Genomic DNA, 19,572 nt, shown 5'->3' with positions numbered 1-19,572 from the left:
GTCTGGGTTCATTTCAGCTGTTAGTTTAGCAATACCGAGGTAACAGCCTCAAGACGCAGGGGAAGCCACTCAGAAACTTCCCGTTACATTTGCGTAAGTGGCAGCCAATTGGATTTTATCTTCCAAACAGAGGTGGTTGAGGCTGTGGCCCAGGGCAGCAGGCAGCACCGAATCGCCCCACCAGGGTCCAGGACTGCTTCGTTGCGATGCTGCCAGACGCGCCCCGCGGAACCCGCAGGCTCCACAAGGCCTGCAAACTCAGCACTGCGCAGCCGTGGTGCAGCTGGGAAGCCTGCCCAGCGGCAGTCTGCCTGCGAGCCATTCTGGTTAGAAGGGAGCAGAGACCGCCCCCCCACCCCACCCCCCGTTCCCACAACATTTGTCACTGAGTGGCATGTCTCAGTTTGGTATTGCGAAGTTAAGGTTTCAGTGGTTCACTCCAAAAACAGTCAAGGCAACGTGTGCCCCAGCCCCCAGCCCGTGCACGGTGCCCAAAGCCACGATGTCTGGCGCTCTGCTGGTAGTGGAACGAAATCACCAAACTGTTCTCCTCCCGAAGCAGCTCTGGCACGCGTTCGCTGCGGACGTCAGGCACTGAGCCTTTGGTGCGAACTCCTGGTCTGCTCTGGTTCGTTCCTGAAACCGTTTGATTACTGCGCCCCTTGCTTGCAGCCCCTTCCTAAGATAAGTAAGTTTCCAAACAATGTAATTAGAAGTTTGAAGAGCAGCCCACATTTACTTTGTACGTATGGTTATTAAAGTAATATACACTTTTAAGTGTTTTCCCAAGGGCATACCTGTTAATATATTCCTTCTGTACCTTTCACTGAGACAGTTCATCTCTGTCCTGCCTGCAGAGGGAGAGACACTGCTCAGAGCTGCTGAGAGACCGGTGGACACAGCATGTAGCTCTGTCCCCAGCACACAGAGGTGCTCGTGAAATGGTTGTGGAAGGAAGGGGGGAGGAAGGAAAGCATTTAGCCTAGTGTCTGCCTTGCCTGGGGGTGCCCTCTGTGACCTCTGGGGCAGGTGATCGTCCTGATTTGCTGCTCCAACCCTACAGTGTCTGGGCCACCATCTCTGAGCAGCCCAGCCCATCTCTGCACGGTGCTCCCGTGTTCAGCGGGGCTGTCTTACTCTATGTTCATATCCATCCAGCCGTCTGGGGTACCACGTGTCCCGTCAGCGTTGCATGCCGACTGTTCTGCGCTGTCCAGCCAGTGGGTAGTTCTCTCTTGCGCACAGAATTGGGGTGAGGAACATTGTGCTGAAATCCTGAGAAGCTTATTCCCTTCTCTGCCATCTTGTACCCTCATCAAAACGGCCATGAAGCACACCTTTGATCCTCACACTTCCTCTTCCAGGAATTTCCTCTGGACAATACAGATGTGCAAAAAAGATTTATCCACAAGGGCGAGCACTGCTGCTTTTTAAATATAATACCCAAAAACGGGGTGGGGGGGTGGATATCGTAAATGTCTAAAATAAAGGCAAGTGGTTAAATTATGAAACATCGGGCCTCCCTGGTGGCGCAGTGGTTGAGAGTCCGCCTGCCGATGCAGGGGATGCGGGTTCGTGCCCCGGTCTGGGAGGATCCCATATGCCGCGGAGCGGCTGGGCCCGTGAGCCATGGCCGCTGGGCCTGCGCGTCCGGAGCCTGTGCTCCGCAACGGGAGAGGCCACAACAGTGAGAGGCCCGCATACCGCAAAAAGAAAAAAAAAAAAAAAAAAATTATGAAACATCCATACGGTGGCCTTAACTTTTCAAGCATCAGAAACAGTTCTGATTTAGATAAAAAGATGTGCATGAATGCTGTTAAGTGACAGTCGACGTGCAGTGTGATCTCATTTTAAAAAATATATCTAGGGCTTCCCTGGTGGCGCAGTGGTTGGGAGTCCGCCTGCCAATGCAGGGGACATGGGTTCGTGCCCCGGTCTGGGAGGATCCCACATGCCGTGGAGCGGCTGGGCCCGTGAGCCATGGCCGCTGAGCCTGTGCGTCTGGAGCCTGTGCTCCGCAACAGGAGAGGCCATAACAGTGAGAAGCCCGCGTACCCCCCCCAAAAAAAAAAAAAAAAAAATATATATATATATATATATATATAAAGGTCTGGGAAGGTACATGCCAAGGTGTTTATAGTGGTTTTCACTGGATTTTCCTGCTCTTTTTGTTTCCTTGTGGTGTCTCATTTTTCTGTGATAGCACATATTGCTCTCGTAAGAAGAAGCAATATAGGACCGATGTTAACTTGTCAGGCTCTGGGGAAGCCTTGCCGATTCCGGTGATCGCCGTCTTTTCTGAGTGCTCGCAAGTCTTCTGACTCATAATATGCTTTCAAATTCTAGTGGATATCACTTCCAGGCCACAGATCAATAACTATCTTACTATCCCTTTCTGAGGACATGATTTTTTCCTGTTGTTCAGTCCCCTGGAACCTCCTGTCCACTGATGTTCCTCAGAGACCACTGACTTACCTTTTGCGCCCGGTGGCCCTCCAGACACCGACTGAGCGTGAAAGCACCAGGCTGCTCCAGCCGTCTCCTCACCTTTCTTGCCCCTCAAATTCCCCATCACCGTGTTATTCACTCCTTAGGGTTTGAGGATGGTGTTCCTTGAAAGAGTACATGAAATAAAGTGGTGGGTACCTGGTTTGTCTCACTCTGTGACCTGCATATAGTAGGGTTGGCGAACCACTTTTTAAATTGTCCTTACTTGTGATAAATGGCAGCTCATGGGCTCATGCTTTCCTGGCGATGTTCTTACTGGTGTGTCTCCCTCAGTTACATGCCCTTAAGATCTTCTCCTGGGAGGACTGGCTGCAGGGCCATGTTGATTTCTCTGGATTCCATCCCAAAGCCCCAGTTCCTAGGTTTCCTTGTCAGAACTTTTAGTGGCTGTTAGTTTTGTTTTAAAGAATATCTTCTCCCTCCTGAACATCTTCTACTTTCATCCCAGATGATGGTATCTTCCCTTTCTTTTTCCTTATAATTTTTTTAGATATTTAGGTGTCTGACCGTTTGCTCATTTCTCTTCCACCTATTCCAGAAAGATTTAAGGTAGCTGCAAAAATGCATGTAACAAAGTGAAAATGGAAGGGAAAAAGTAAGAGTGAATGAAAATACAGGATAACAAAGTAGGGCGCAGCTATGGGTGAGGCTTTGCATGAAGCGGAGATTCTGGATTTGGTTCTGAGTCAACAGTTTGCTTACGGACAACCTAAAAATAAGCTGGTTGTTGGAGGAGAGCCTAACTATTCCTTTTATGAAGTTTTCTCTGTACAGAGGGCCCTGTAAGGTGCTGGGAACAGCCGCTTTTCCGTGCATTTGGTAAGGACTGACTGTATGCCCATGTGAGGCAGATCCACTCACGTTTGAACCCCTAAAATGTTTGGAAGTTGAGTGAGACGTTTCTTAAGAAATGCTCTTGTGCTGGGCGTCATGTGCCTTAGAGGCTGGGGACCTCGGGGGACGTCAGGAAAGAGGAGTTCCCCAACGTCCTGTCCAACCTGAGGGCCACCTGTGCCGAGGGTCCCTGTAACAAGCAGCTCAGCCCAGAGGCACCAGGATTGCTTTTTCCAACCTAGGCATGTCTTGTCAGCCACGTGGCAGGTTTTACTTAAGGAACGGGTGACAGTAGGTATGGGACACTACGCTGTAAGGGTCTTTTGTTTTTGTGGTGCTTATAAAGTGATTTATAGCGCCACGTAAAGAATTTTTACCAAAGGACTTGTTTTTCTCCGTTTTGGAAAAAATTGACACAGTCATATAAATTAGTACAGTAAAGCAGATGCATATTAACACCAGCATGTAATAAAACCCCAAATCTCCAACTCAGCCCACAGTTTCAGGATGAGCCACATGCAGAAATGCGCTGAGGCCTCGTGGGGCAGGGAAGCACCTTTTAGCGCCTGACACCTTCATCTGTCCGTCAGCACCAGGCTGACCACGTGATTTATCTTCCACTTCATCACTTTTGAGAATGAAAGGGGCACAGAGTTGCATCAGGACAAAGCCAGAACCTGGAACCGAGCCGGCAGACAGGGGCTGTGGTCACCTTGCCTTTAGCTTTTCTGTTTTCTTCAGGTTTTTTTTTTGTTTCTGTTTTTGTTTTTGCTTTTGTTTTTTGATTGCTGGAAAAGCCAGCTTATTGCCCTGCACAGCTGTTGCCTCTTAAAAACCAGTCTCTTTTCAAGATGTTTGACATCAGGAAGCGTGTGAGAGTGGACAAGCTTGAGTCCATCGGCTGGCAGTTTAGCCACGACACTCGTGCAGAGAGAAGGAGAATTTTATCTGAAACACAGAACCCCGTACGAGCCGTGTAACTCTGACATCAGACCGGGAAAGCGCAAAGCAATTAAAAATAATTAATGATTTCTGAATATCAGCCTTCTCCATGCAGTTTTAATCTAGTCCTCATTTAAATTGGAAGATGGACATTTAATTATCAGTATTATGAAATTCATGATTTATATATTTCATCCAACTGGATAAAATTTCTGCCATCAGCTCTTCATCTTATTATGAAAGAAAATCTGTATATTTCACAGTGTGATCATTTAAAAACTCATCTGCAGCATACCAAACAACTGCAAACATATTTTCCTTTCATTTCTGGTGATTACATCATTTCTATCTTTTAATTAGGAAAAAAAAAATCTCGCCTGGAATATCGGAAATAAACTTAATACTGTAATGATCATAAAGCACTGCCGGGTCAGAAAATGAAGAGCAAAGGACTAAAACAATAGGGTGTGTGAGAAATGCTGTTCTTTTCTGTGTAAGGTGTTCTAACAGACAGCTGCTCCACATGTCACATTTATGCTGCAGAGTTTGCGTGTGGGGTGTGTGTGTGTGTGTGTGTTTCTCCTTTTCCCATGCATGTGGGTAAGTGTCAGCCTGCGATTGGGTTGACAACCTCCAAGGAAGGGAAGGGCCACCAGCTTCTAGTGGGAGCCCCGGAGTAATGTGAATCGCCCTCTGCATTCGCAGGTACCCCTGTGGCCTCTGTCATTAATGGACATGTTCACGCAGCTTTTGTGGCCTTGAACTTCAGACCCCTGCTTTCCTTTATCCTCTGATGAGGATTTTTAGGCTCACCTAGGACTGGTTGGAGAGGTGGGGGGTGAGCACGTGGGAGGGTGGTAGGGATCCGAGGGAGGAACATCAGTTTGATGCAGCCCCAGATTATAGCATATGGGGAAAATTCCTCAATGAAGTGAAAAAATATTTATAATAACGGTGCTCAAATCAAGGAGGAAAGAAGTCATTTTAAAAGACATATAAATTTTTATCATCCCCTCTAACAGCCATTGCGTCCCTTGTCTATCCATCTATTCCTGCCCTGACAACAAAGGAAAATAGAATAAGAAAAAGCAGAAATGAATGGGAGTGGGTGGGCACTTTACTGCATAGTGTATCTGTACATCCTGACGTAAAGGTGCGGGTGACAGGTGGCCAGGTTTGCTCTGTACACAACCATGTGTGTGCTGTCAGGCGCTCACACGCTGCCTTGTTTCGATTGATGAATTGCCTGCTTTCTTGATTAAACCTTCCGTCACTTAAGAAACAAAAAGCCTGTGTTTAGATGGCAGAGTGGGACACGTCAAAAAAATCTGTCTCCTTTACCTTTGTGCAGATGTTGGGCACAGACTGTAACATGTATTATTAAAATGAATGTGGCGTTTGCTGTGCATTATTCCTTTCCTGGGAGAAAGGACTGTAAATTATATGCTAATAATAAGCTTTAACCCTTTCGAAATGCAAAAGATTTAAGAGTGCAAATATTCACGTAGGCCTGGCTAATTGGACATGCTTTCATACAGCCACCGTGGTCACTGAAGTCAATGAACGAACGGTGTGTGCGGGAGGACACGCAGGGCACTTGGGAACTCGAGGTGCTCCGCTCTGCAAGTGCCTCTGCTAGGATTTTGTGGAGAGAGACCCTGAAAGCCCTTGGCTGGGCTCTGGGTCATCTTACGACAGATGAGGTCCAGAGCCATGTCCAGTTCCCCCGGCGCATCTTCTGGACCTGAGCATCAGGCGTGGTCCTCTGGTGTTCTCCTATGTCCCCGCTTACGGGGCTGGCTGGGCTTGGGCCCGGCAGGTACCCGGTGTTGGTGCCTCGCACTTCCTGGACCTGGCTTATCAGTCCTCAGTCCAGTTGCCCAGGTGGCAGACTCATGTCCCCAAAGCACAGCCTCTCAGATCAGACCTTGCGTTCTTTCATACCTCACCTGCCCGGCGTTGGGGCTGTCGGTGGCCAGTCTCCACCTGTCCGGTGTCCCTTCCTCTGTGCCCAGCAGCCGGGGTCGCTCCCTGTGTCCTCACCTTTGTGTCTCTCTGTGCATCTGCCCCTGCCAGTCCCAGGGCCCAGGTGGCCCCACCGTCTCTTCTCCTTTCCTCTGCTGAGCCATCCTTGAAGGCCTGCTCCTACACTACCTCTGCATGAAGCTTGTCTGCGTCCCTTCCAGTCGGGGCTGCTGGTCTCCTCCCACACTGCTTTGTGTTAGAGCGATTTCACCTGGGAGCACTCTGAGGCAGCGGAGGCTGTGTTTACAAGAGACGATGGAGGCTGTCTTGAATCCTTTTTGAACCCATGCGGTTGTAATTAAAGGCGGAGAGACCAGAACGACTGTTTACTTCCCTGTTCATTCAGCAGACAGCGCTGCCGTGTGCCAGGCCCCGTGTTCCCTCTTCGAGGGAAGCGTGTGGAAGAAGGTTCAGCATGTGACTGATGGGGCGTTTGGGGTCAGAAGCACGTGGGGCCATCACACAGAGCCACCGTGCATGGCCGCACTGCACAACGCGTGTGAATGGTTCCTGGCTGGAGCTGTGCAAGGGCCCTGCGTTATGTTACCCTGGGCAAGTCACTCAACGCTGGTTACTCACCCCTGGAAAATAATGCGGTAACTGCCCACTACCTTCCCAGGATTGTTGAGAGGATCCAGGATATAGAAGAGTATGTTATAAATCAGGAAGCAGTGAGGGAATGTCACTTCCCTCCATACTCGCCTCCCCTGCAGGGCTGTGCTCAGAGGAGGAGCCCAAAGCTTTGATGAGGGTTATCACTCAGGACATACTGGCTCATCTTCTCAGCCCCGCGCTCCCTTATATGATTTTCTTTGTAAGATTACTTCTCAGCAGTCAGAGTGCTCCGAGTGCTCAGGGAAAACATCTTCCTCAGACCAGAGAAACTTGCAGTAAAGGCTCTGGCAGGGCTCGGCTTGGCATCCCCTGGAAACCGAGACCCACTGTCACGCGTCGTCACTTAGACGTTGGCTGCTTTCCGTGGCAGGCAGCCCATGAACCCTGCTCGGGAAGGTGACAGGATGCTGGCTTGAGGGCAGGAAGGAAAGACGCACTTGGCAGAGTGAGCTGGCGACTTCCATAAAATCTTCCAACGTGCCTTTGGTGGTTTTGGAGGAAAAGTGCTGGTGGGCTGGCTGCCTTCCGCTCCAGGCTTTCATTTCTGCTTTTCCTGTGCTCCACCGGCAGGAGAAAGTTACGACTTTTTCCAGTTTCGTCATCGTGAAAAATAAAAATATTATTGGGTGACAGATACTTCAGTGCGCTTAAAAGGTGGCCACCCCCCTGCTGCACCTTCCGCCTCTCTTCGGTTTTTAGGCCCGGCAGAGTGTAGGTGGCGGTGGTTTAATGGGCCACGTCCCCCTCTTAAATCCTCAAGTGAGGCAGCGGAGAGGCAGTGGAGGCAGAGCAGGAGCCAGGAGAGCCGGGTGCAGGCCCAGCCTCTCCTGCTGACCGGCCCGGGGATGCCAGGCTCGGCACCAGGCGTTTCTGGATCTGAATGCCCACGTCTCTCGACACCAGGAATTGCAATAACAACATCAGTAATTCAAATGTAGCCGTAGTTCAGCTAATCTTTTTTGGAAGTTTCCTCTGTGTCAGCCACTGTCTAGCATCTAAGGTAGCGGTGGTAACACCCACCTCCCAGGGCTGGGGTTGTGTGGGAAAGAGCCTGTGTGTTTTTCGGGTTGGGATATCTGAGGTGTTACTAGCAAATGTGTACTTACTGACTCCAGACTTCAGAGAAATTCCATCCAAACGCTGTCTTGACTATAAACTTCCCAGACACGGACAGTTAGAGAAAAACCAACTTTCTTACACCTTTCTCCCTGCATGTTTACCTTCTTTGTCTAGTTTTTAAGCAGAACTATGCCTCCATTTCCCCATCGTAATTCCCTTCCTGGCAGGCAGCGTGACTGTGGTCCTTTCTGAAGGCCCAGCCAGAGAAATGCTGAAAACAAAGGGAAGACGCTTAATCCCAGCTCTTCATCTGCTCTTAGCACTTCTTAAGAGGTTTTCTCTGGGGCAAATGCAGTCATCAGGTTTACCAAACACTCCTGCCTAGGAGCAGCTTATATCAAATTAGCCCTTTGTTTCTTTTTCTATCTCTGTCTCTCCCTGTGTCACAATAATAGACTGTCAGCTGAGAGGGGAAAATGATATAATTAAGGTAAATTCTTTAAACACATTTAGGGAGCTGAAGTTGCTTTTGCTTTTATTAAAATGGATTGCATTAACGTATTTTAATCATACCTAGCCTTCTTCTAGCCCTTACTGTGTACAAGACTCTGTGGTAAGCCCTTCCCATGCATTTTGTTACTTCCTCCCAACAAATCCTTACCAAGAAAACCTTTAGGATTCGATGTATCACCACTACTATCTCTGTTTCACAGATACAGCACAGCTGCCTGCGTTGCTGAGTTCCTACGTTCAAGCCTTGTTTTGAGCCTCATGAAATACGTAGCTTTATTTTGCAGGTGGGGAAACGGAGGTTTGAGAGAGCGATTTGCCCACAGTTACACTGCCAGTAAGCAGGAGGGCTGACATTCAAGCCCATCCAGACCCTAAGCTCCCAGCCCCTGCATGGAGGAGGCTCCTTCTGGCTGTGGACCATTTCCCTGCCTTTGTCAACTGACGTTGGAAGGACACACACCCAGAGTGGCTCACGGTTTATTAGGTCTCAGTGTTGTTTCAATCTCAGATGATCCCTGGCCCCTCATCTCTGGGACCGCATCAGAGTGAGGCCTTTGATGCTTGACTGGCAATGACCCCCCCCCCAGGTCGCAGGGCACTGCCAAGAGCGGTGTGGCTCCTGTTGGCCGTTGCTGGGCAGAACAGTGAAGAGATGAGCACACAGCCCCTCACTGGAAGCTGAGTGACCTTAGGCAAGCGGCTTCACCTTTCTGGGCCTCAGTTTCCTTGTCTGTTAAATGGGAATGACAGTGGTTTGTAGTGAAGATTAGAACCGTGCCTGGTACATGGAAGGTGCTATAGATGTGTTGATTATGATTGTAATTATTCCACAGCCCCTCCTTCCCGCCCCTTCTCAGATTCTTTCCCAACCAGGAAAGGGAATATTCCAGATGCTTCAGGGAACCTCCTCTCCATCCGTAGGCAAGGCTACTGCTGGTCTTGTGTCAGAGACGGAGACCTTTGTCAGGGGGTGGGGTGGGGTGTGGAGCTCTGGGCACCTGGATGTCCCCTTGCTGTGGCCTTCTATCCGCCCTGTGGTGGCAGTGGGCAGCACAAACAGACCATTTCACACCTTGGGACTGAACTGTAGGCGTCTTCTTCCCCTGTCCCAGCTTCCCGGACCCTGCCCACAATAGGGCTCTTATTTGAACTGACAGTCACCTCAGTGCCATCCACTTTGAAGCTTCGTTCTCTAGATTGGGCCTCCTAAGGTGCCAGCCTCTGCTGAGGTTACTGAGCCATTCTAGACCCTGTGCGACCCTCTCCTGAGCTCCTGGTCCCAGCTCCCATCCTGCTGGCCCCACTGCCTAGGTTCTCCTGCTCTCCCGCGTGGCCCAGCTCCCAGGCTCCAGCCTGGCTGACTTACGACGGTAGTCACAGGGGATCGGCTTCCAGGTGAGCGTCTTTAAACTCCTGAAGACTTCGTGAGTAAAGGTGTGGGCGTCAGCAGAACTCGGGGAGAGGTTGGATGGCTGTACGGAAAGGATGTCAGGACGAATGCATTTGACTGCTGACGTTCGGACAAAAGACATTCTGGTCTGTTCGGTAGCAGTGAAGCCACCTCTCCTCTGGACAGAAGACCTGAATCCATCCGTTGTTGTGCCGTTGGTGTTTGTGTCCTGAATACCCAATGCTTTGTTCCCTCTTTTTATAAATGGCCGGCGGAGGTTTTAACCTTCTATGTTTAAAAACACAATCTTCACTGCTCCAGCCTAGGGTTTGGACGGGATGTATTTATCACGTGCCCCGGAGAACGAGGCTCCTTACTCCTCAGATTTGTGTTTTGATTGTCTCAGACGGTGAGTGAGGCGGAACTCTCCTCCAAGCTTGAGATCCTTTGTTCAGAGCGCAGTTTCTCGCGCCTGGCTTGTTTTACAGTGTGAACGATCTCATGATCCACTGGCGAGGCAACATCCATAATTGAAGGAGAGGAAAGCGCGCCTCCTCGGCCCTAAGCATCGCTCCTGGTGACACCCTTAGAAGTACTTAATCGCTTCCTACCTGGAGGCAATAAACGCACCCATCTTTCTGTTCCGTTGCCTCCTGTGTTTACCTTAAATATGCCCTGTGCTAACAAAATGCCAGTGTCACTCCTGTCAGAGGGTCCTTTGGCTCACGAATCACACAGCCCCCACTCACCCTTCTTCTGCCAAAGGTGGTTGGACCTTTTCTAGGCCCAACGTGGGCAGCTTCTTTGGCCAGAAGCCTCTTGGCTATTCATGCTGCTTGTAAACTTTGGCCGTCTGACTGGTTTCCCAGTTCTAATAAGGGCGACCTGTCTTTGGTTACACCCGTCTTGTTCAGTGCTCAGTTCTGTGCTGGAGTCCAGGGTCCGTCCCAGGAGGTTAGGACCACGAGCCTCCTCCACTGGTGTGTGTCCAAGCAGGGCCCGGCCCGCGGGGGGCGCTCGGTGCTATTTGTCGTTGGATTGCTTCTTGAAATCCACCCTTTGTATCCGCCCTTCCCCGCTGCGTGACTTTGCACAGTTTGTGTAACATTTCATTCGTCTCCTCTTCTGAATCTTGAGGATTAGGGATAATGGATGTGAAGTGCCTTGTACTGAGCGGGCCCCGCAGAGATGGCAGCTGAATGACTGTCACAGACACTGTCGTTCCAGGGAGCGCTGGTCTTTAGTCACCTGCAGTAAGACCCCCACCTCCACCCCGCCTAAAATACAGTCAGGAGGGGCAGCAGGGCCCTAGGGGAACTCACAACTCACACCTGGAGGGACCCTGCCCGGTTCAGGGGACTTCTTGGTGTCATATAAGACCAGCCCCCCATCCTAGCTCAGAAATTGGTAATTGCTTGAGATGTAAGTTTGTTACTGGGTAAAACAGTTTAAAAGAGAACATCTCAACATTTAAATGAGCCTCCAATTTTCCCCTTCCCTTCTCCAACTGAGAAAGGAGCATATCCGTGCTCAGGCCTCTAAACACTTTGACTTCTTTCTTCTTTGCCTTTTGGTTTGTGGCTCTTTCTTTCCTGCCCCTGTCATCCCAGGACCCTTGAGCCAGAGTCCTTACATAACTGTGAGCCAGGGCTTGGTTTCAGGGTCCATGAGAGTCACACCACCCACCAAGCACATCATGAAGGCTTCCCTGCGCACCAGAGCTGCTGCCAGGCCGGGTCCCGGCTCCAGGGCTTGTGCCGAGGACTGGCTCGGCAGCCACAGGACACACCATGCACTGAAGACCATCTTTCTTGGGGTTTGGGAGAATAGTTTAAACAACTTTCTTAGATGTCCCCATCTTAGGGGAGGAAGCCAGGGTATCTGTCGATGCTAAGGGACTGCTCCTTTCTTCAGACTACATTTTTCTAAAAAGATATTGTACCTTTTATTTGAATTTAATGAGAACAGACATTTTAAACAGAGGTTAGTCATTTATTTTTGCAAACTATTGTTTTGATTCATCATTTTTGCAGATAATTAAATGGTTCAGTTGGCACAGTGTGTCTACTTTATTTAAAAAGGTAATTTTGGAAGAAAAGAGAGAGAGATGCTATTTTTTGGATCACTGCACAAGAATTGCTTTTATCTTCATCTTTGAGCATAGTTTCTGGTTGTTTTGCCAAAAGGCTCTCTCATGTTCAAGCATTTGGTGTCCTCTCTGGTCTGGGGGGGGCTTGCCCTTGAATGATTGGGTTGTTAGCCTCTGTGCCCTTTGAACCGGGAGGTGAAGAAAAAATTCTGTGCTGTTACCTTTTAGAAAGACTCTTAGGTTTTAATTGGATTGGGGAAAAGAGCCTACAAGTTATGAACTTTGCAGAGCAGCAGTTTTTATGCTAAAAACAGATTAATTGTAGCCCTCGCAGTGGGTGGAGTTTAAAAGTCAATTACTGCTTGTCCTATTATAATTTACACACCTAGGATTTGAAAAAGTCTGTCACTTGGTATAAAAATGAAAAGGTTACGTGTACTAGTTTGAGTATTCCTGTGACTTTTCATTTGTAAATGCTTTAGCTACACATATTTGTGTGTGTGCAACTTGTAGCTGCGGAGTTCTAATATTACTGCAGCTGTGAGCAGGATTCTTCAGGAAGAGTAACCTTTAAGATTTCATTCTTTAAATCCACAACCGCTTGGAACATAGTCCTTTGTCTGGCGGTTCATTCCACTTGTAGGCACCGTGGCAGCCCCTGCAGGGCCTCGGGGACACTCCACTCTCGGGTCATGAGCCAGTAGGGGATGGCCCTTCAGGGGTCAGTTTTTTAAAAACAAATTGCTCACGACGTTTGCCTTCTTTGATTTGCCCGTGTTTGCATCCTGAATCCGTTAATTCACTCCTTAAAAGGATTTATTTTAGGTGGACCAATTAAAACTTTGGAAGCTGATTTTTTGCTGAGTAGCGCAGACCTCTGGAAGCACCGTTTATAATACAGCTTCTGCCCTTTCCCACCGAGAGCTGTCTGATCGTGCTGCAAACTCTGGCGCTCAGAGTACAGAACCACTGTTCTTTGTCCTCCCGTCCCGGGAAGCTGCTGTGTGCGTGGGTGTCTCCGGGCCTCCGTTGTTTTATGGGGACCTGGCAAGTCTGAAGAGCCCAGCCCAGCCCGGGAGCGGCTCGCAGGATTTGTTTGCTTGCATAAACCCCATAGTTTAATTTTTTTTAATAGGAAGCTGCTGTGTAGTTGGGATATTTAAACAGTTATTAACCGAATGACAATTAACAGATTGCATAGACAGATTTTCTTTTGAAAACCTCTGAAATTGAGTACAGTTTGCAAAACTATCACGGCCTAGTAATGACAATGAATTTTGATTTCCCGGAACTGATATTAGACTCCTTATTAAACTATGTGCATCTGCTTTTAATTTACTCCAAATAATTGGAAAATGCAATGAAGCTTTCCAATTAAAGCACGGCTTTATGCTGTTTAATAATACCCCCATAATATTATAGCTTATGAAGTGACAGGTGAGTTGGTGTATGAATAAAACATAAAGCCAGCAATAAGGGACAGAAAACCGGAGACAGTTGTGGGGATTTTAAATGCTGGATGTAATTTGCATATATTAATCTCTTCTTTTCAGCCTTATCAGGCGTTCTTCAGTATTTGAAGTTAAAATAGCGTTGACAGGCGGGAGTACGCTTAGTTTTTTCAAGGATTTATTACTTGTATAATTTCTGATCTTTAATAAGCAGATATGACTGATCCTCATAGTTCTATAGAACTCGGTTAATTGTTCCAGATGGCGTGTACTGATTATGCAAAATTACTTTTCACACCATTTTTTTTGTCATGGAGTTTGGAGTAAAATTAAATTTTTTATAGCCTTCTTATCATGCTGTTTTACAGTGGTTTTTCCACAGAAGTTGAATTTAATCTACTATATTACATTGACCAGCACAGTTATTCTAATGTAGCATTTTGTGATTTGACAAAGAATAATAGAACACATTGCTCATTGTTCATTACTGTGTCCCTAATAAAAAGGAGCTCCTGTGTATAGAACATAGCTGTTATTTATGAAGAATGCCTAATTCATACAGTTAAAAATGCAAAATTGTACTATGTAGTGGTTCCTTTTGGGGAGAGAATATCTGGGAGAAGCAAATGGAAATAGGCTTGTTGCTACAGATTTTACATGCTAGAGGAGGGGTCTTCTTTTAATGACCAGAGTGTTTAAATTGTGCTACTTTCTTCTTCTGTGAAGGAGAAAAAAAAAAAAAGGCTAGATAATCTCATTCTATTAAGAGAGGTGTCACCAGTTGACTTGTCTTGATTTACATAATCCCAGAAGTCTTTCATAACTGAATAGCATATATAAAAGGTGGTTATACTTTGGTATAAAGTATCCAAAAAAAAAGTCTAAAAAGCTCCAATGATAATTCGTCTCTTAACGTTTTCTATAGCGTTAATTTTTGCAAAGCATCTTGCGCTGGTGTCAGATCCAAGTCCAGGCTGTGCGTGCTACTGGGTGACATTAATCTAGGCTTATCCTTGTCCAGGTTCTCAGATAACATTCTCTCTACAATTCAGCTGGTAGTGGGATATGATGGACTCAACAGATGCACCCCAAAATGGGATTGTAAGGCTCTTATCTTGATGCAGGGGTAGATGCAGTTTCTTTCCTTTGGGAGATCTCCTCCCAAGAGCAGGGGGAAGGGGATAGATTTTTCTGTTGCATGAAGAATCCTGTTTGGGTGCATAGTATTTTAAATACAGTACATAAAGAAGAAAAGCATTTCTAATGTATATAATCTGAAGTTTGACTTGTTTTCAAGAGGCCGCTGGGTAATAAGTCTTATCAGGATTTTTATAGACTCGGGATATACATTTCTATTTCAGATAGAGTAGAATCTCTCATACAGAGAGACTCACAGATCTTTCTGTGGCCCGACTGCTTGCCCTGGGTAGTTAGTTCAGTTCTGTGCATCAGCACCTCAAACCCACCGCCATCCTCCCGCAGGCCCTGAGAATGCTTCCTTGTTTGAACAGACTTGAGGTGGATTTGGATCTGTGTAAAAGGTTCAATTCCCTTAGCCCTGGGGGAATCAAACTTTTTAAAAAAATATCCTTCTACTAGTAACACTGATTCCTCTTCACAGGGAGGGCCCCGGAGTAGAAGCAGGACTTCACTGATGCCTCCGTTGACAGGCTCAAGGGAAACAGACAAACAGAAGGTTGCAGACCTCAGAGGTCAGAGGACGTCTGTCCAGCTGCCTGCTGAGGGTGGGAGCACACGGTGCAGGGCAGGGGTGCTGTCTGGGAGCGTGGGCTCTCCAGAGGGCCCAGGAAAACAGACTCAGTTAGATGCCCAGATGTTACCACTGCCAGTGTTGTGTAGACTGTACTGTATTCTAGTCTTCAAAATATTTTCGGTTAAGGTCTACTTTGTATCTAGTCTAGTCGTGGAAGAAGTTAAATGGTAAGGTAAATATATTTGGCTGCCTGTAGTACTGGAATGACTAATTAAACCACACATAAAGAAATGTGATTCGGAGCCCAGGGCCCTTTCAGTAAGCAGTACTAACTAAATTCTGTATTTGCTGTACCTCCAGAGTACTTCAAACACTTCAAACCTTTTGCATGCCCTCTTTTGTAAACTCAAAATGTATTTTGTGAAAATGAAAATTATATGAGAAAGAGAATGCATAAGTCAGACATGATTAAAAATATTTGTTCTAACGCAGTAATAATTTGGTAGTAATGCTTTCATCGGTATAGCTTAAGGCTACATTAAGTGGACAGACTTTATATGGGTTCTCTAATTTTAATCTTCAAAATGCTATCTAATGTCTCATTAAGACTTGCATATAATGTATCTTAAGTACAGTCATTAAATATAGTTTAGGGAGATTTATGTTCAGATATTGCTTAAAGATGTTTTAATAGGCCCATTTACTCTGATGATATTAATGAGCTCTTAATACAGGCTAAGCTTCTAAAACTAATGGTAACGACTCCAGCCTGAACACAATTTGGGCTTAGAACTTGGTTTGCCCAAGAGCCCACAGGTTAGCCCTGCTGACACGCAGGGTCAGGGCAGACCCTCTGTGGAGCCTTAAGTTTTGGAAAACGGTCTCCCCTTACTTGGTCTGACTGCTGACCCAGACGACTCCCTCCTTCTGGCAGCCCTGAGCACAGTCCCACGTCGTGCACAGGACATGTGCTAATTTGGCCAAATCGTCTGTCTCCAAGGTCATCTGAGTGGCATCGACGCCCTTGGCGGTATCGCTGGGGCACGGGAGGGTTAAAGGGGGCTGTTGCTGTGCTTCTCCTGGAAGCATCTGCCAGGTAAGGAGTGCACAGCCTGGCAGCGTTACGTGAACAGCTTCGATCTGCCATAAGTGAACTGTAAAAGGTCGCGTGGGTGTGCTTTCGTAGGCATTCCTAGTGACTGAAATATACATAATAAAGTGGTCCTGCAAGTTCAAAATTGGAAAGAAAAACCCAGCCCACCAGAGTCTCTGTGTGCCCCACGCTTGTGCACAGTTGTTCCCCAGGCCCCACTGCTAGACGTGTCACCAAAAAATCTCTGTTGGTATTTCCTTTTCTTTCACAGAAATGTTGAAAAGCACTTTTTTTGGGGGGGGGTGGTTACAGTTATTTTAGGGGAAGAAAATAAAAAAGAACCTATGAGTTCAGAGACTTTTCTAATTACTAAATTGGTTTGTTATAAAAAGATAATAGCAAATTTCTTCTTTTCATAATTGGACGTTTCTTCCCTGTAGGCTAATGTATGCACAGCCCCTGCGTGCACAATAAGTTGTGCTTCTGAAAAGCCATAACTAGCTAATAACAGCTACAGTGTCATCAGAGAGTAATGGTGTGCTGATTAGCATAATTAATGACAAATGGTGGTGCAGAATTGGTGGATTGGTTTAGCGGATGATGAATGCGGCGAGGCCTGGGCTGGGACCTGCCAACTAGGCCTCGCTGGCTGTCAGCCCTTCTGTTCTCGCGGAGGCAGCCCTCATTAGTCACGATGGGAGGTGCCAGTTTGTATTCTGTTTGGAGCACAGAAAACTTAATAATCCAAGCAAATGTGGCTTTCCCATTTTCCTCTGGTTTTACTCCCAAAACTCTCTTCTTGCCCGTTCCCACTGTGGCTGATCCATGAGCACACAGGTCCTTCGAGACGCTGCCCTGATCCTTGAAGGGGGAACACAAGGTAGCGTAGTGGAGGGACACGTGTCGCCTGGCTCTCCTCTGACCACAGATGAATTACTTCTGCTAGGAGGACTTCTGCTTGTGCCTCTGTTTATCTGGGTATTTATAAGGGGAAAAGAAATGAACTCGGTAAGCTATACATTCTCTCCTGAAATCAGACTAGCACATTTATCTTTGACTTGATTAATCAGACCTAATTTGCATTCTCAAATGAGACTGATAAAAATGGATTTACCTTTTAACCTTTAGAGGGGAAAAGTATTTCTCTGCAAGGTTTCTAGGGCTATCTTTCCTTAACTGATAAGAAGCAACTCTTTTATCAATAAAGATGAAAATCCTTAATTTGCGTTAGTGAATGAGACTAATTATTATATAGTTAATTAGCATCTGGAAATGAGGATTATCTTAATTACAAAGCACAATTTCCCTAACAGCTACAAAACTGTAAGTTTGATCCGTGTGGAAATTGGTAACTATTATTATGTAATTAGTAATAACATTAATAATACAGAGTATTTAGACATCATTTGCATATGCAAATGTAATTTACCTGAGCCAAGCAATTGGACCATTAATTATTAGAACATGACAGAGCTGAGTGGAAGTTCTAGATAGCTAAATGGTATCCATTATGCAGAGTATCTAAATAATTGTCGTAGAGTAGGTAAGGACCTTTTATATTTAGATGGTCAGAGTGGTTTTTGTTTTCAGAAGAATCAGGAGTGGGAAGGTTAAACCAGGACACTTCCCTGCTTAGGGAAATAGCTGGCCCCATAGTCATCTCCTTGACTCTGATTTTCCCATGCTTCCCAATATCCCTTGAACCTTAGATGTACTCTCCCTATATATTTTAACATTTCTGAATATTGGCTCTGTCTTACAATTGATGTGTACTCTTAAAACAGTTATACACACACATGAGCATAGTGAATTATGAAGTTGATGGTGCAGCTTACAGTTCGCAGGGGAAAATTCAGAGCTTTCTGAATTTTATCTGTGTAGCCCTAGAGTCTCCTCCCTTCGGAGCTGCTTCTTTATCTGCATCTCCTCTGGTACCTATCTACTCCCTCTTCAGGCTGTAGCAGTGTTTCCCAGAAGATGGGGTGCGTGCCCGTGAGGGAGTGTGAGATGCGGATGGCCTTTAAAATTATTTTATTTCAACCATAATAGCATATCAACAGATAGTATTGTTGAGAATAAGATTAAAGCAGGTGTATTAATCAGTCTTTGCTGGGTAATGTTGCAGTCAGCAAACAACCCCCCAAACCTTAGTGGCTCACCATACCACCATTTTGTATGTCACTCAAGTTCCAAGTTGGTGACTGCAGGTTAATGCTCCATATGTCATCTCTTTCTGGGACCCAGGATGCAGGAGCAGCTCCCATCTGCAACATGCTCTTCTCAGAGTAGAGGGGAAGAGCAGGAGACCTGGAAGAAACACCCAGTGGCTCTGAAAGCCTCTGGTCAGACATGGCAAGGCGTCCAGGCCAGCCAGGTCAGTGTGCGGGGTTCATCCTCCTCCCCAGGAGGCCCTGACCTCCCACCTCTCACAGGGGAGTGGGAACACACACCCAGGAATGGTAACTTTGAGTTTTAAAGAGTAGTTCAGGGGGCTTCCCTGGTGGCGCAGTGGTTGAGAGTCCGCCTGCCGATGCAGGGGACACGGGTTCGTGCCCCGGTCCGGGAGGGTCCCACATGCCGCGGAGCGGCTGGACCCGTGAGCCATGGCCGCTGAGCCTGCACGTCCGGAGCCTGTGCTCTGCAACGGGAGAGGCCACAACAGTGAGAGGCCCGTGTACCAAAAGTAGTTCAGAAAAAATTAAATTTAAAATGATAAAAATAAAATAACATTTTTTTAATTTAAAAAAATTTTAAGTGAATTTTCAGATGTAAAGGAAAATATAAAGTCAGTAATAATACTGGAAAAAAATAAGTGAATCTGGGACATGAGATACTGTTTCCTGAAGTGTGGGAAACATTGGCCTAGACTGTCTGCGGCTTATCTTCAGCTCATCAGGAGCTTGAATTCTCCTGGGATGGTTAGGGATTCGCTCAGGGATTTTCACAGGTGTTCTAGTGTGGCGGAAATAGCACTGCCCTCTGGGATTTAAGGCTCATTTTGACCACTTCCAAACTTGAAAAAGTCGCTTCCTTTGCCTGGGATTCAGTTTTCCCAGCTGCAAAATGAAGCTCTTGAGCCAGGTGGTCCTTCTTGCTGTTCGGCCCTCCCACCACCCCTTCTGAGCACCTGTTGAGAGCCAGGCACCTGCAGGGACTGGACCAGAGGTGCTCCAGAAAGTTCTGCCTCAGGGCTGGTGGGACTCAGCGGTTCCTATAAGAACCTAAGAAAAAGTTTGTTGCTAGACAGAACAGTTCATTGATATTTTTTATCAAAATAGACACAAACTTTTCTGATTTATAAAAGTAGAAAAGTTGGAAAATACATAAAAGCATAGGGAA

General features: G+C 46.9%; 1 protein-coding gene across 3 annotated transcripts in view; it reads left to right on the top strand.

The window, feature by feature from the left end:
• Nucleotides 1-19,572, top strand: part of MVB12B (multivesicular body subunit 12B) — a 198,091-nt gene that overhangs the window by 105,098 nt on the left and 73,421 nt on the right. The window contains exon 8 of one of the 3 annotated variants that reach the window (XM_082627334.1): nucleotides 15,048-15,651. The exons of the other annotated variants lie outside the window; for them this stretch is intronic. Coding sequence (XP_082483460.1) covers nucleotides 15,048-15,064 — 17 coding nt within the window. The 3' untranslated portion in view covers nucleotides 15,065-15,651. Of the gene's footprint in view, nucleotides 1-15,047; nucleotides 15,652-19,572 lie in introns of those variants that run through there. 3 annotated transcript variants of the gene reach the window in all.

Source organism: Mesoplodon mirus, assembly GCF_964341445.2.
Source record: "Mesoplodon mirus genome assembly, chromosome: 1".
In the NCBI taxonomy this organism is placed as follows: Eukaryota; Metazoa; Chordata; class Mammalia; order Artiodactyla; family Ziphiidae; genus Mesoplodon; species Mesoplodon mirus.
This window is presented reverse-complemented; position numbering and strand designations above follow the sequence as displayed.